The sequence below is a fragment of the Scedosporium apiospermum genome (assembly GCF_000732125.1).
Source record: "Scedosporium apiospermum strain IHEM 14462 chromosome Unknown SEQ_SAPIO_0154, whole genome shotgun sequence".
Lineage (NCBI taxonomy): Eukaryota > Fungi > Ascomycota > Sordariomycetes > Microascales > Microascaceae > Scedosporium > Scedosporium apiospermum.
Genome location: NW_015971855.1, coordinates 1422242 through 1439089, shown reverse-complemented (window position 1 = coordinate 1439089; position 16848 = coordinate 1422242). Strand labels below are relative to the sequence as shown.

Here is a 16848-nt window from a genome sequence, read left to right as displayed (position 1 = left end):
CATCGTAACGTTTTCTCTTTGGCAGCAAAGTTGAACGAAGGCCAGAAGGCGAAGGCCAGGAGGGGTTGACTTCGTCTTCATTGACCAGGTTGTTGATTCGAGATGTGTCTTTCGAGGAAGCCTTCCTTCGTTGGTGATGCTGAACTAGAAATTCGTTTGGGACGTGCCTTCCCCTGGCAGTTTGAGGGCGGCGGCCGTCTATGTGTTATATATCAAAATTCGGCTCTGGATTCTTAACGTCTCATGGAAGCTCGAGTGGTCGAGCGGTGACGCACTGCGTACAAACTACTTCCGCAAGGCGCCGGCGTGGAACCCGGTCTGGTCAAACCCTGAGGCGTGGAGGAATCTGGGAAATGGGAAAGAGAAATTGGGAATGAGGAGGGGGAAGTGGGAAGTCTTTTTTTTTTCCCTTTTGCGAGGGAATCTATCTGTTGAGATATTGTTGTGAGATTTCGAGGATGGAGATGATTTGGGGAGTTGCGGTGGAATGGGGACATTTGGAAAGGTTGTCGGTTCGAAACGGTTCGAAACTGGTGGAGTAACTTCTATGCGACATCCCAGGGGCTCAAAATATTATAGTAGCTGGCGAGAGGTGGCAAAGATGTATCATAACATTGGCCGAATCGTGCCCATAACTCGATCCTTTGCCGGAGCGGTTCTGGAAGTTGTGTTGGATTAGCAGGACAGCTTTGTTCTAGATCTTGGAGAATGCAGTTGATGCTCAGTGCGTTGGCAAAACCGCCGGCCCGTGCGAGCTGGCACCCGGGATCAAACGGACCATCTCCGTCAACGAGGTGCCGAGATCCTTAACAACCCGCCCTGATGATGGAAAGGGTAATAACGTTTATCCTTCCAACCTTCTCTGTCGACTTCAAGTCATTTTGTGTGCCGATACCCATTTTCTCACAAGAATCCTGTCCTCAAGGAACAATCTGAATAATCCACCCGCCTCGCGTGTCGGGATGGTTGGCTGACAAAGGTCGACATCTTGGCAACAATTTGAACTTGGCCAAGACACCTTCATCGAATCGAGTCGCCCTGATTTGCAGTTCGTAGACCCCTTGTACATTTCCCGCAGGCCCCTACGTCATCGGTACCTGACACTACATTGACATTTTGACCCATCAAGAATTTTAGTGCGATTTCTTATCGATAAGATTACATTTTTTTTGCCCTGCTTAAAAAATAATTTTCCCTGCGCCCCTCCAACCCAAAATTGCTTGCGCACCTCGCACCCTCCTTTCTGCCCTGCCTGGAGAAATTTTCTCTCCTCGAAAAGCAGGTCGTTTTCCATTGCCTTGGATACCGATATTTTATCGGTTTTGTTCTTTGTCTTTGACCTAAGAACAAGTTTTCCCTTTGGAAGCAGGAAACAAGATCGAGGGTTCGTCTTATCGTGCCCCTCTACCCCGCCAACCCATTCCCAACGGGGTTGATACCCTCAACCCCTCCCCTCTCCGCCATGTCACCTCCCATGGTCGTGGCCGAGGGCGCCGCTCCTCCTCCATCGCAAGAGGACGTGGGCGCCTTCATCACAACAATATTCAACGCCAAGACCTCCGCCGCCTCCGTCGACGCTGCCTACGGTCTCTGCGAACTCCTCCTCGGCTCCGTGGGCTGTGTCGGCCTGACGCAGTACGGCATCGTCGCCGAGATCAAGAAGGCCGCTGCCGACAAGAAGAGCGGCCTCAAGCGCGAGAGCGCCCAGAACCTCCTCGGGGCCGTCTTCGAACGCTTCCCTCCTCGACAGCCCGTGAGCGAGACGGTCCTCCTCGTCCAGGACGGCGGTCTTTTGTCCGTGGCCCTAGACGCCCTCTCCGATAAGGGTGCTGTGGTTCGCGAGGCCGCTCAGTATGGCATCGACGCTCTGTTTGCCAACCTGAGCCCCGAGGCTCTTGTTGTTGGCTTGTTGCCCGCTCTGATTCGATATCTTTCCAAGAAGACTGGCAAGTGGCAAGGCACGGTCGCCGCCTATAAGCTCCTTCAACGCATGGCCGATAAGGCTCAGATCACTGTCGGCTGCACAAAGGAGGAGTCTATCGAGAAGGATATTCTTCGCGACGCCATGGGAACGAAACTTGCTGCTCTTATTCCCATCGTGGAGGAGGGCATGCACGATATGAAGACTGAAGTCGAGAAGCAGGCCGGCGTTGCCATGACCTCGCTCACCACTCTTCTCTCCAACGACGATGTCGCCCCCCGTATCCCTCTACTTATCGACACGATGCAGCACCCTTCCGCCACTACTCTTCAAAAGGCCATCCACGCCCTGTCGCAAACCACCTTCGTCGCCGTCGTCACGTCCCCCGTGCTGGCGCTCCTCACCCCCTTGCTCGAGCGCTCCCTCAACACCCCAACCACCTCCCAAGAAGTCCTCCGCCAGACCGTCGTCGTCGTCGAGAATCTCACGAAACTCGTCCATGACCCCATCGAGGCCCGTACTTTCCTTCCCAAGCTCAAGCCCGGTGTGAAAAGTGTGTCCGATCGTGCTTCGCAGCCCGAGGTTCGAGAACTAGCCGACCGTGCCCTCTCCGTTATTGACAAGGCGATGGGCGACGGACAGAATGTCGTTGAGCGCACGAGCGCTGGTGATGTTGCTGCTCTGCTCGATGAGCAGATCAAGAAAAACGGCGGGCTTGCCGGCCAGGCCGACCTCTACAAGCTCGCCCGGTCCTACATTTGCGAGATGGTGGCTGAGGATGTCAATCATGGTCAGGTTCTGCGCATCGCTGGAAGGATCGGGCCGTACCTAAAGGGCTTCACGAGAGGCGCCAGTGCCCATGATGCCGTTGCGGATGCCGTCCAAGAGTTCTACGTATTGGAGGACAGGCGTAAGCACGGCGAGCCTGAAAAGGAGGACGACGGCGAGGTTGAGATCGTGAACGCTGATTTCTCCCTGGCCTACGGTGGTATGCTTTTGCTATCGCACACCAACCTCAGGCTTCTCAAGGGCCACCGCTACGGTCTTTGCGGTCGCAACGGTGCCGGAAAGTCCACGCTGATGAGGAGTATCGCGAACGAAAAGCTCGAAGGTTTCCCCCCTCAGTCTGTCCTTAGGACCTGCTACGTCGAGCACAACCAGGGCGAGGATGCCGATATTAGCATTCTCGAGTTCGTCTCCAAGGACCCTGAGATCGCCAAGGAAGGCCAGGAGCGCATTTCCGAGGTTCTTGCCGAGTTCGGCTTCACCCCCGGCCCTGAGGGTCGTCAGGCCCAGAAGGTCGGGTCCCTCAGTGGTGGTTGGAAGATGAAGCTTGCTCTGGCCCGAGCCATGCTCCAGAAAGCCGACGTCCTACTCCTGGACGAACCTACTAATCATCTCGACGTTGCCAACGTCAAGTGGCTCGAGAATTACCTCAAGAGCAATACCCAGATCACCAGTTTGATCGTATCCCACGACTCTGGCTTCCTGGACGAGGTTACCACGGATATCTACCACTACGAGCCCAACAAGAAGCTCGCCCACTACCGCGGCAACCTCGCCGCGTTCGTCAAGATGCGACCCGAGGCCAAGAGCTACTATACCCTCTCCGCCTCCAACGTCCAGTTCAAGTTCCCCGCCCCTGGTCTCCTGACCGGAGTCAAGTCCATGACCCGCGCAATTCTCAAGATGAGCAATGTCTCCTACACCTACCCCGGCGCCCCGAAGCCATCCCTCGTTGATGCCTCCTGCCAGCTCTCGCTGTCCTCTCGAGTTGCCATCATCGGTCCCAACGGTGCCGGCAAGTCCACTATGATCAAGCTTCTGACTGGTGAACTCATCCCCACGACCGGCCGAGTCGAGAAGCATCCCAACTTGCGTATCGGCTACATCAAGCAGCACGCTTTGGAGCACGTCGAGATGCATCTCGAGAAGACGCCTAACCAGTACCTGCAGTGGCGATATGCCCACGGCGACGATCGAGAAGTGCACTTGAAGCAGACCCGTATCCTTTCGGACAAGGACAAGGAGCAGATGAATAAGTTTGTGGATATCGGTGACGGCAAGCCGGCCAAGCAGATTGAGGCTTTGATTGGTCGTCAAAAATACAAGAAGACGTTCCAATACGAAGTGTGAGTCCTCCCTAACCATTCCCGCCTTTCCCAAACCGTATTTTTAAAAGCTCGTCTACTAATAGTCTCTACTAGAAAATGGCGAAACATGCTCCCTAAGCACAACTCCCAAGTCTCCCGCGAAACCCTCACAGAGCTAGGCTTCGCCAAACTCGTCCAGGAATTCGACGACTACGAAGCCGCCCGCGAAGGTCTCGGCTACCGCGAACTCCAACCCTCCGTGATCTCGAAGCACTTCGAAGACGTCGGTATGGACCCCGACATCGCCAACCACAACGAGATCGGCTCCCTCAGCGGCGGCCAAAAGATCAAGGTTGTCCTCGCTGCGGCGCTCTGGTCCAAGCCGCACGTCCTCGTGCTTGACGAGCCGACTAACTTCTTGGACCGCGACTCGCTTGGCGGTCTGGCCGTGGCCATCCGCGACTTCAAGGGTGGAGTCATTCTCATTTCCCACAACGACGAGTTCGTCGGCGCCTTGTGCTCGGAGCAGTTCTATGTCAACGACGGGAAGGTTACGTACAAGGGCCAGTCGGCCGTGCATTCCGACCGCTTCGAGGATAGCAGCGCCGTTCCCAGCACGGCTGCCAGCAGCGCGGCCCCCAGTGCTGCGCCTAGTGCCGTGCCGAGCGCTGTGCCTAGCGCCGTTAACAGCGGAACCGAGGATAACTCGTCGCCGATGAACTTCAAGGCCCGGAAAAAGAAGAAGGGTCTTACTAAGAAGGAGCTGAAGGAGAGGGCGGTTAGGAGGAGGCTGAGGGAGATTGCTTGGCTTTCGAGCGCGCCTGGGACTCCTAAACCTCCAGACACGGATGATGAGGAGTAGAGGAGAGTCGGGTTTATTGATCTGGTTTTTTTGTGCATGTCTGTTTTCTGCATGAAGTAGACTAGAGGTGATGGAACACGAATAGACGGAGGGAACTCGTTTCTATGGCATTGCATTTTCTTTCCTTTTCCTTTTCTTTTCATTCTTCCTAGGTTCTAGAGGTCAGGATATCTGGGTTTTGGACAAAAGACAAGCACACTTTACACTTTATAGAAGAATAGACGTTTCATGTAATTCACGGGTAGCTCTTCTCTCCCCATTGTATCTTAGAAGGAGCCAGGCACGGCTGCTCAATCTCGTTTGCCGAGCCCTCGAGCCCACGCCAACTTGCCGTTCCGAAAACTACTCGCCTCAAGCTAGCTGGCTGGTATCCAAAATTGAGGACGAGGAAGGAGCGCGAGGAACCCCTCGACAAAGTTCGGCCTCCTCGAACCATTCTTTCTCTTCTTTACCTCGACAGGTACGCACACAGGCACAGCCGGGGGTTGTCTCTCTTTCTTTTTGTCCCTTCCTCCTCCTCGTCTCTTCCCTAAGACGACAGCAATCAACATAACCTGCCCAGTTAGCTCTGCTGGTCGACAGTTACCTCGATCAGGAGGGCTTCTTGGCCCTTCTTGTCTCCTTTTCCTGGCATCCAAAACCCGCTCTGTTGCAAATGCACCACCCCGCCAAGTCAACCCTCTTCCCTTTCCAACCGCTCCAGCACAAAGCGTCGACATGGTCAAACTCAAGACAAAGGCCCAGGCGACAACATACCTGAGAAGGATTCTGCGGGGTCTCCCCCTCGCTCTATATAGAGTTCCGCGGCCGCGAAATACTGGCGATCCTCGAATCGGTACAGGTGAACGTCCAAGATGTTAATCTTGCATCCCACCGCCTCCCACGACGCATTTACTCGGCTTTTAGAACCCGACCACCCAGACAGCCCAGAAAGGCGGAGCTTCTAGCTTGCATCCTGCATCGAGGCCCTTCCTTTGTCAGGGATATCCTCGACGACGTCCGACAGCTTGATTGGGGACATCTTTTGATCTGGTACCCGAGGCAAGTCCCGCCGCCCGCAGCAACTGCAAGCCGTGAGGAATGGATGCGATGGGCGGACACCCGGTATATTCCCGACCTTTGGCCCCAGCCCAGTATTGACGACTTCACGCCGGCCCAGAGGAAGTTCCGCTCGCTAGTTACCAATGTGGAAGTTATTGGTACTACCCCCGACGCGATCAAGTGGACGCTGGATATAGATCTCAACCAAGATCCTCATGATATCATGGATGAAACGACTCGGCGCGTAGCGAAAGAGTCATGTTTTAGTCTGATACGTCCACAACCACGCGCTACCGAATCGGTCGACAAACGTGTGCCTCCCAGGGGAGCATCTCCCGAACCAAGAGCACCACAACAACCTACGTCCCCAAGCCCGCAACGATCAGCGCGCCGGCGGAGGCATCAACACAAAAGGGCTGGAATCGCAATTGACAGCCCTCGGAACAGGCCCACGGCACAGAGTAACGCCATCCTCGAACCCGCCCTGGAAGTTTGGAGACCGCGACTGGTCATCGGATCCCACCCAAGTCGACATGGGCTGGGCAGAGCTGCTACCGAAGCCACCACAGCTACAGCGCCGGCCCAGGTTGCTAAGGAAGTCGAGTCCCAGTCCACGCAGTCCGATGGAGTTAAAGACGAGGTAGGCAGAGCTGCCATTGGCAAGGTGGCCCAGAAACTACTTGGTCTCGAACAATAGATGAGCCAGAGACTCGATGTCATCACTAAAAAGTTGTCAGACCTCGAGGAACGGATCGACCGAATTACAAACTTGGAGGACGGGATGGGAAGATCGAGGAAGAGACCTCGCAAGGATGATGTCAAGGACACCTTCGCAGAGACGATTTTTGAACTTTCATGAAGGTAGCAGAGAAGGACCCTAGGAGTTTTGATAGTGTTCCTTGAAAAGCACGAACGTCTTCAATCATGGATCGACTTTGTTGTACTTTTATTTGATGTTCCTAGTACTAAGGCGTTTTCTTCCTCCACCTGGTGATATCCGTATGTCTAAATGCTTGTCAATACCAACTTCTAGAAACAAGAGCCTCGACGGGCTCGCCTCGAGAGACAGTAAAGACACCCAGTCACCGACTTCACCGGGTCGTAGCTTCCCCAACTCAAGTTTGACTTGTAGGCGTGTTGACAGACCAAGACCCAAGTTGGAAAGAGCGTTCGGGGAACCTCGAGGCTGATTCATGATTCACTTCACCATTGCTCCAGTTCAACAAAAAGACTGGAGCAAGGGAAGGAGGCATCAAATGAATCACTAGAAAGCTGGTTTTAGTAGACGCGTCCCTCCATCTCAGTCAATACATAACAGCTAGGAGACCACACGAGAATTCTTCTTCTTCCCACTTGACACTACGGTTTCTCCCCTCTCCCTCATGCCGTCTTCCCTCTTCAAACATCGCCATTCCTCTCTACCCGGCTTCAACACCATTCTTATCACCATCAGCTTTTTCTTTCTTTTTTCCACTTCAGAATTATCCACACCCCCTGCCCGAGCTCGACGCGGCGTCGCCTCAACCAACAACATGGAACCTGGTCTCCGGAGCGCCGACCAGGCGACCAGATATCTGCGATCTGTGGTAACATCCTTCCCAATTCAGTGGATCGAGGAATTCCGAGGTCGTGACATTCTGGCGGTCATGAAGCTACTCCAGACGAGCATCCAGGACTTTCGGACCAGCGACCAGAAGCTCACTCGCAACCTGTGGAAGCCGTTCAAGGCCAATCCCCCCGTCCCGCCGCCGGTCACCGAAGTCCTTGCATACTGCATGCACTCGCAAGGTCTGGTCCCCCGATACCTCCTCAAGAGAATCAGAGAGAAAGATTGGGGCCATCTCCTCGTTTGGGTGGACGGCCAAACCCACCCTCCGCCGGCCACCGAAAGCCTCGAGGAGTGGAATTCTTGGGCAAAGGCCCGGCATGAGAGCGAGGTCCGTGATGCTAGGCTCCGCAAGAGTCAACTTACGCCACTCCAAAGGAAATTTCAACAAGTCATCGAGGCCGTCGAAGCCAGGGACGTTACCTGGCAAGGTATCGTATGGAGCATGGATGTCGATCTTGACCAGGAGCCCGCCGACATCATGGCGGCGTTGGAGTTGCTCGGCCACAATCAAGGTCCTGGTCCTGTCACGCCTTCTCCTTTGCTGGCTTTGCCTCTTCAGTTTGGCGGACAGAGCACCCCCGCCACGCCCCGAGCCCTCGTCCACCAAAGCAGCGCTTCAGGCATCGGATACGCCATCCCTCACGCTGCCCCACATGTTTTGGCTCAACCCCAGACTGGTTTTAAAGTAAGCGCACTATCTAACCCTAATGATTATCAGCACAATCAGACTAACCTCACTCCCAAGGGCGGTCGTTCTCTCCCTTCGCTGCAAGTCCAGCTTGGAGACATCGCTTCAACCCCTCTCGGCGGATCTGGAATGGTGGCATCGGGCCAAAGCAGCTCTTGGGGCCCCAATTCTCCTCTCCCAGTAGGACAGCAGGCATCGCGGTTCCCCCTTCGTGGTGTCGGAGCCTCGGCGGTCGACTGGGAGCAGAGCAACAACGGACCAATTCACCTCCCACCCCTCCAGCCTTCCAACCCTTCCACGCCCTCGCAGCCAGCTCAATGGACACAAGTTTCTTATTCTCCGACTTCTGCTCCTACCGAAGCGCAACACCCTCTCGCCGCAGGCATCGAACCCAACAATGCGGAGCCGAATCAGCCATCTCCCAGACTAAGGGCTCTTGCCTGGCTGTACGAATTGGAGGAAACCTTCCGAGAGGGCTTCTCCACCGTCAAGCAGCAAGTTTCTGGACTCCAGACCCAAATGGAGGGAATTAACCAGAGGCTGGATCGTATGGCTGAGATGATTGACTCTCGGGGTGTGAGAAGCAGAGACCACGAAAACGACGATGAACCCCCACGAAAAAAGCCCCGCACTGGCAACACTGATAACGATGACCTGAAGAGTTAGATCGTTGATCTCCAAATATGGGCATGTTAAGTCTCTTCTTTAGAGTCACCATCCCCCTCTTCGTTGGCATTACTGTTATACCTTTACTTGATTGTTCACTTTTACCTCTGAGGCATCTGTCCTTGCCTTTGGAACCAATTGAGTGTTGCCAGTCACTTCCTCAATGCACTTTGGGATGCCCTTGAAGGGAATCATACCCCATCTTCAAAGAGGTCCTTCATTCTCACATGTATTATATGTATTATATTGTTCACAGCATTTCAGAACAAGGCCATTTCCAACTGAGGAGACTGGCCATGATAGACAATTCAGTTGTACTGGAGGTAGTAGAACCTCCTCAATCAAAGGTATATGCAAGTGTTTAAGAGAACCCCAGTCTGTATATTTCCCCTTTGTTTCGAAATGAGCCTAGGACAGGGAATGGTCAGTATTTTTACCAACTTTGTATACCCCGGAGCGAGCCCCTATTCCAAGACATGGAAAATCCCAAGCGCTGTATATAGGAGCATAACCCAGATGCTCCCACGTTCTGATTTTCAAGTTCCATCCATCATTAGATCATATACCCCCTCCCAAACGCGGATAGATCGTAGTCGAATCTCCATCCCCATCAAGCTCTCCAGCCGAGTCCACCTACCACCTCTTCGGTTCTGGAAGGACAGCGCCTCGAACCGAAAACAATTACGAAGGAGTCTGCAGAGTTGAAGTACCGCGACACCACCCACACCTGCACGGAGAACGAGCTGACAGCCGCCGATTCTACGATGACGGGGCACTACGCCTGCCTTGCTGACCTTTTTCGTTTGACAGCTGCGCAGAGACGATAAAGGCCATGTATGTCTCAGTCACGCCGTGAAATGTCTCTGATATAAGGCTGAAATTAGCGGTGAAGGAGGGACGGGAGATATCACCAAGTGGGGTGGAGATTGAAGCCAAGATGTGGAATGCCAGATACGAAATTGGGATCTCTGATGGCGTTTTATAAAAGAGGGCAGGCCGGAGGCGTCGGATAACAACATGCGTTGGGAATGTACGAGCCAAATACGATAAGGCATGAAGTTGTCACTTCCAGTTCATTGGCTTTCCGACTTACGAGGATACGGCGACGCGGAGCGGGACGACTCCGGTGGCGGAAGGGGGCTTGAATGATAATTCTAGATAACGTGTTAATCGGAGAGATAAATATACGCGCGCAAAGGGCCAAGGAAATGAGTGGCTTTCAAGGATAAGGCATGTTCCCAAAATGGGCGGAAAATAATACGTGGGCGGGCGGCAGAGTGCAGAGACCCCGAGGAAAAGCAATAATCAATACCAGCGCCACAGATAAAAAAAAAAAAAAAAAAAAAAAAAAAAAGAGGAGAGAAAAGTAATAAAAGCCAAAAATAAATCGAGAAAATTTACTCTCCGAGATTCTTGGCCCACAAACCCACAGCATGCAAGATTGGTCACAAAAGCAACTGCTGCAGAACAGACGAGATAGCTTCGCTTGCGGTGGCCCCTCCCAAATGTGGTCCTTGCTCGTTTACTTTTAGAAGGATCCTTTTCTGCAGGTAATTATGTTGTTAAGTGGATACGCACGTACGCTTTGGTTTAGCTCTTTCAGGTGAAGATGGGTAGGTTAGGTACCTTAATCAATGAGAGCGGGAGGCCTGACTCGTAGACCTGCAGGCGAGAGAGTAGTTGGAGTACTAGGAGTAGAGATGAGGTGGCAGGTTTGACTAGTACGAAGCAGAGGTCTTTATAGTGTACAGAAGCCAATCATCCAGCCGCTCAGTTCGTTGGTTGCAGACTCCGAGGACCCGGAGAGCATTCCCTCATATCGAATCCGGAAGCTGCTTGGATGGGAACGCAGACGCAGGTGCTAGGTACGACTGAAGGAAGGGAACATGTCGAGCTGAACTGGTGGGACCCTCTCTACCACCTTCCGCCCACTTAGGGAAGGTCGCTGATAAACCGCGAGGCCGAAAACGAGGTTGATGATGTTCCATAACCCACATCACCGGTCTGTTGACCGGCCGGCATGCCCTTGGGAGGAAGAGGGCCATTCCTATTGGCACATCTGTCCATGGAATGATGGAGGAGGAAACGCTGACTGAGACGGACTCAAGAATGTACCGTCTTGGACTGTCTGGAATACCGTTTGATCGTTGGCCTTCGTAACGTCAATTTGCCAAGAAACGCCCGGTGGGACCTGATCCTGGGACTTTCCCTCGTTCAGGTTGGTACGAAAGCAGGGGCAGCGGGGACGAGGGTCCGAACCTTAACCTCTCACTGTCACGTTTGAATCAGACCTATCGCCCGCTTGTTGGATACTACATTCTACTTGCAAGTCCTGATATCATTCCTTCCCGTGCACATTCGGTAATGGTAGAGTTGAGACGCCAGGCTGACCCATAATTAGCCAGAGCTTGTGGTTACAAGCAGATTCCTTGCCGCTGTGGGGGGTTGCGTTGGAACGACCGCTTCTACATACCTGAACCCCCCCCTTTCACTACGGAAAGCTGCACCAATATTCTGGCATGGCAACTCGTTCTTGGGCGACAGCCATCCAGCCAGCCATGGCTTTTTCTGCTTTGTTTCACTGGCTCCCAGGTCGCAGTATTGGACCCGAAAAGGGATACTCGCATGTGATGGCCGTGCTGTTCCCTCCCTTCTCCGTTTTGTAGGTCGAAGCCGGCCGTCACTCGATGGAACCGCTCATATCCTTTCCGGCCTTGGCCTGCACTAATACCAACCGAATGAATATCGAGGTCATTCCCCAGGACCTGCTGGTCCCTGACCTTATTGACTTCGTTGCATGCCCTTCATCTCTCGGCTTGTCCTTCTTTAAACTCCGTGTAGCTAAGAATATCTCTAGTAAAGCTCATACACCCCATCCATCTTCTTCTACTCTCATTCTCTTATACCTTCCCTCAGTGTCTCCAATCTCTAATACACCCTGCATATCACCCCTCTGTCCCTGCTATCAACCAGTTCAAAGAACTAGGCAATCACCTTACATTCTCACGCCTAATCTTTACTTCGTCTTCCATTTTCTCACTTATAGACACGCAAAATAACAGCCATGAACAACGACAATCCTCCAGACCACAACCTCTACGCATCAATACCGCCTAGCACCGCTCCCGCCTCAACCCGCCCAGCCACTGCCGCGACAGACAGTCCAAACAATGACCCCTTCAACCCCAAGACCGTCCCGGGTGCCTCCTCGGAAGCCGCCTCAGCTTCAGGCCTAGGAACCAACCCCTTCGCGAGCCCAGAAGCCTCTCGGCCAACTTCTAGTCTCGGCGACTTCAGTGGCAGCGGGATTGCTGCTTTGACGGGTGTGAGCGCGGCACGTTCCGAGGAGCGTCCACCGAGGTACTTCCACTCGAGGAGAGTAAAGAAGGGAGATGTCGAGAAGCCGTGGTTGAAGCACAAGGATCCTAAGGAGAAGTGGGTAACTATATTGCCTATTATCGGTATCTTGGTTGGTTTGGGTATCTCTGGGTTTCTCGTCTGGGATGGGATCCGGAGCGTGGTGCAGCACAAATACTGCGAGGTGCTTGTCGAGGACTTTTCGCAGGGACTGAGGGAGAGTATCTGGACGAAAGAGGTTGAGCTTGGTGGCTTTGGGTATGTCTTTCGCCTCCCTCACATTGGCAATATCCTCTTTGTCAAAAAAGATACTAACTGATTCAAACTTTTTACAGCAATGGTGAATTCGCCATGACCACACCCGGCGACGAAAACGTCTTCATCCAAGACGGGCGCCTCATCATCCGCGCCACCCTCCAGGACGCCTCCCTCATTGAAAACGACAGCAAAATCGACCTCCTGAAAGACGGCACCTGCACTTCTGACGATCCCCTCCGATGCATCGCCACCACCAACACGACGGTCGGCAACGCGACGATCGTGCCCCCTGCTAAATCGGGTCGCATCAACACCAAGAAGGGCGCAAGCATCAAGTACGGTCGCGTCGAGGTTACGGCGAAATTACCGCGCGGAGACTGGCTCTGGCCTGCCATTTGGATGATGCCGGTCGAGGATACCTACGGGGAGTGGCCCGCGTCGGGAGAGATTGACATTATGGAGTCGCGGGGGAATAATTGGACTTATCCGCAGGGGGGCAACGATGTCATGTCGTCAGCACTTCATTGGGGTCCTGACTCGGAAAACGACGGGTGGTGGCGCACGAACAACAAGCGCGGAGCGCTACACACGACATACAGCGACGGCTTCAACACGTTCGGGTTGGAGTGGTCGCAGAAATATCTCTTCACGTACGTCAACTCGAGGCTGTTGCAGGTTACTTATACGAATTTCGCCAAGCCGTTCTGGGAGCGGGGGAATTTTCCCAACTTCAACTCCGACGGGGAGAGGATCGAGGATCCGTGGTCGGCGACGGGGCGGAAGGAGGCGCCGTTCGATCAGAAGTTCTTCCTCATCTTGAACGTGGCCGTGGGTTCGCAGAATGGCTGGTTTCAGGATGCTCCCGGGAAGCCTTGGAGGGATAGGTCAGATAATGCGGCGAAGGATTTCTGGACGAAGAGGAATGAGTGGTATCCTACGTGGACGCAGCCGCAGATGGAGATTTCCAAGGTGGTGATGTGGCAGCAGTGCGACGGCAACGAGGAGCTTTGAGGATGGGAGAAGCATTTGGATTTCATTTTTTTTTTTTTTCTACGTTCAGTGTAATAACAGGATAGACTAGGTAGGTTCAGGATCACGTTCATATTATTCTAGATTGCTCATTAGATAGGAGGTTTCTTATTCCTTTGCGAGATGGATACACGGAAGTAAATCAGGTGCGGATCTGCTGAGAATTGAACTGAATTGCGTGTTTACAGACTTTCGAGCTCAGTGTTGCGCCCTTGAAGCTGGGAATGAGACGAGACCCTTGACATTCCAGCCAATATTAGAGACGTCAAGGCCCTCCCATGGATGAGCTTCAATCTGGTGGAGAGGACAGTCGCCGAATAGACAGCTCACCGGGCGCAAGTGATCAATCAATTCCATCAATCCCACCGCACCCACGGAGTCGGAACTTGCCTATCTCAAGAACTTCATGATGCACGAAGCCATCGCTGGAAGCATACATGAGTCGACTGCACGGGTTCAGCTCAATGGTATGCAGCGGACAACGGGCACTCGTCTCCATTTGCTCCGAAAGATGCCATGCATTATCAGGGCGCATTCGCATTCATTTTGGGTCTCCTGTGCTGGCATCCAACATCAAAACGTGCCAATGCCAAGCAGAGTTATTCTCCCCAAAGTTCCGCACAATAAGCCAAGCATGGCCAAGCAACCAATATTTCCCAGAAGAAAAGAAAATAATAAAATAAAAATAGCACGGGCGAGTTACCGAACGCCGTCGCCATTGCCCAGGGCTTTTGCGAGGGTTTCGCAGCACCGTTTCGAGTGATAATTGATCTGTGCTGGTCCAAATTGGACCAATTCAGAGGAGATGCAGTGATGCAATGCAAGGGTACGGCCTGGCCTGGGCCTGGGCCTGGTGGCCCTGGTCTGTTCCATTTTGATTCCAGCTGCTTTGGTTCTTCGTATTATCTGTTCTGTTGCCGAGAGCAAGGACACTGCCTGCAGATGCTCTCCTGCCACCCATACAACACCAAGACCGATCCAATACCTCGTACTTACCTTTAGTCGTCGAATGCACAGCCTAGCGGGCTGAGTTGGCAAATTCACAATATTTCTGGTGGCGTCGAACTGGCACGTCTTGGTCCACGCTACTGCAGCTTCTCGCTTTTCCAAGACCTGAAATGTGGAGTTCACCAGAAGAAATTTTTATGTGACGGACTTCGGAGAGACGACATACCGATGATGGACGAGGATGCTTTGGGACAAACGGAACGTGAAAGCTGCCAACGTTTTAACTGAGCATGTTCTGGAAATGTGCTGCAGGGGATGCCCAGACATGTGCCTATCAAGTGAAATACGAAGTCGGTATCTGCTATCTACTCAGGAATCCCTCGGTAAACATGCCTCTGCTCATATCTTGGCTGGGCAAATCACCTCTTTGCTCCTGAGCTTGGACTAATATTGTGAAACCTTGTCCTGACCCAAGCTCCAAGCCCAGGCTCTCTAGATCATGGCATGGCTCTTCATCCCCATCTTGGCCTCACCACTTCTTCATCGATTGTTCTCTCTCTCCACTTCATTTCCTCCAAACGTCATCCCGTCGTTGTATTTTTTTCTAGTGTTGACGATCCCTGCCCCCTTGCAGCTTGCAGCTAAACTCGTCTTGGTAAAGTATGTCTTACGAGGAGGCTTTAACCCGAGTGGACCGCGCGGAAAGGTCGACGGAGTGGCGGTCTCTCTTTTCACGACGTCTAAATCCGCGGGAGGATGTCGAAAGGGCAAGAACACTGGATCCGTTTTCCGTTTATCTTTCATTCATTTCATATTTTCACAATTTCTCAAACCGCTCACGGTTCATGGCCAAGCGTCGTCATAACCTGTGTGATTGCGCAACTTCATGACTTGTATTCCTGCACCTGGGTTGCACTGGCCATTTGTGGCGTCTATTCCAGGCCCGCAATGGACTCTCTTGGCCTTTCTGTAATACGAGGATCGGAATTGGCAGCCTATAATCTATGGCCCGTAGCCCATGGACCATGGACCCTTTCAGGTGGGTGGTTGGAACGTGTTGATAGCGTCCCCGGCCAATCAACTTCCCATGCTTCTTCGCCCACAAACGCCTGGAAATTCTTGGACAGGACTGGGATTCGAACAAACGCTGCCCAGGCCCTCTTTCCAAGAACTATCCTCGTCACCATCTCAAGAGAGACCCGCTGTCCCACTACCAGAGAAGCCCTGGCCAAGGCCAAGGAACATATATCCAGCTGAGGGATGGATGTGCTTGGCCTGGCCAGGCAAGCCACGTTGCTGCGTTGAGATGCCAGCAATGTCCGTTTGGGCCTGATGCCCCGGTCTTCACGTACAGCACGCACATTGCATTGCTTCTCGATATTGCCTATCTTGATAGCATATCGCTTGATACTGATGCCGGCGTCCGTCTTCCTGGCAACGCCACAGAATGGGTATGGTATACTTTCTATGTTGAGGCATATCATGATGCCTCCCGGAAAAGCCATCGTTTGATTTACATCCCAGCCGCCTGGGCAGAAAAAGAAAAGAGTGAGGGAAAAGGCCACCTCGTGTCCGAAGTGGAATGTGTACGAAGTATTTGAGTTTGTTCCAGCCATATCCCCGTGTCATGTTTGACCAGCCTGAAAGCCGCATTCTAGGCTTGTGCATGTAGCGTATTGGAATTCCGCTTGGTTTGCCCACCAGCCCATCTCGTATCTCATCACACTTTCCAATCCGTCTTGAGGGTTTCTTCTTCCTCTTTCGTACTATTCCCCTATACCGCCCCAAGCCCTATTCAATGCCTTCGGTTCCTCTTGCATGATTCCCAACGAGGTCTGGTTCTGGTGCTTCATGCCCTTGTTTCTGGGTCCCTTGGCCAGCACCCTCAGCCCGACATCGCCATAGAGTCTCCTTCGGGTGCCTCGCCTGGAAGCCGTTTCACTTTCTTCGTTTACACTAAGGTACAGTTAACCGGGTCTTCCAGGCCGTGCGTTGTCTCTCCTTTCTTCATTCTAGAGGCGGCAAGGAGCGAGTATTCTCATAGTTTTACCCACCCTCAGGTGTAAATTACACCCCACCCCCCATCTCTTTACATTCTCTTTGCTTGTTTTTGGTGATAGCTTCGATCTCCATTGCATCTGCAAGAGCAGATTCATTTAACATCCCGCCTTGAAGATCATTGCCTTCTTTTGCCTATTTTCTCGGGACTCGGCTGGCCAGAAGATCACTTCAGAATCGAGAAAGTGATCGGTGGCGGTCGTCACCCCAATCCATGGGATCTTTCTCGCTAATCGGATCTACAGCTATTTCTTTGCCGACTAAGTGTTGCATGGCATATCCCAGCGCCTGAGCTCTCATCTATTCCAGCCAGTCATC

The 16848-nt window shown here is 53.0% G+C and overlaps 2 protein-coding genes and 1 pseudogene across 2 annotated transcripts; all 3 read left to right on the top strand.

Annotated features, from left to right (window-relative positions):
* Positions 1 to 1462: 1462 nt before the first annotated feature.
* Positions 1463 to 6614, top strand: SAPIO_CDS10153 (uncharacterized protein; the record flags this gene model as incomplete). Its single annotated transcript, XM_016783798.1, has 4 exons — positions 1463 to 4053; positions 4129 to 4872; positions 5259 to 5336; positions 5798 to 6614. The coding sequence occupies 4 exons, from the start codon at positions 1463 to 1465 to the stop codon at positions 6612 to 6614; spliced, it is 4230 nt and encodes a 1409-aa protein (XP_016639234.1).
* An 835-nt stretch (positions 6615 to 7449) lies between these two features.
* Positions 7450 to 8880, top strand: SAPIO_CDS10152 (annotated as a pseudogene; the record flags this gene model as incomplete).
* A 3064-nt stretch (positions 8881 to 11944) lies between these two features.
* On the top strand, positions 11945 to 13506 carry SAPIO_CDS10151 (Beta-1,3-glucan-binding protein; the record flags this gene model as incomplete). The annotated part of the gene is made up of 2 exons (XM_016783797.1): positions 11945 to 12495; positions 12573 to 13506. The coding sequence occupies 2 exons, from the start codon at positions 11945 to 11947 to the stop codon at positions 13504 to 13506; spliced, it is 1485 nt and encodes a 494-aa protein (XP_016639233.1).
* Between the last annotated feature and the right edge of the window lie 3342 nt (positions 13507 to 16848).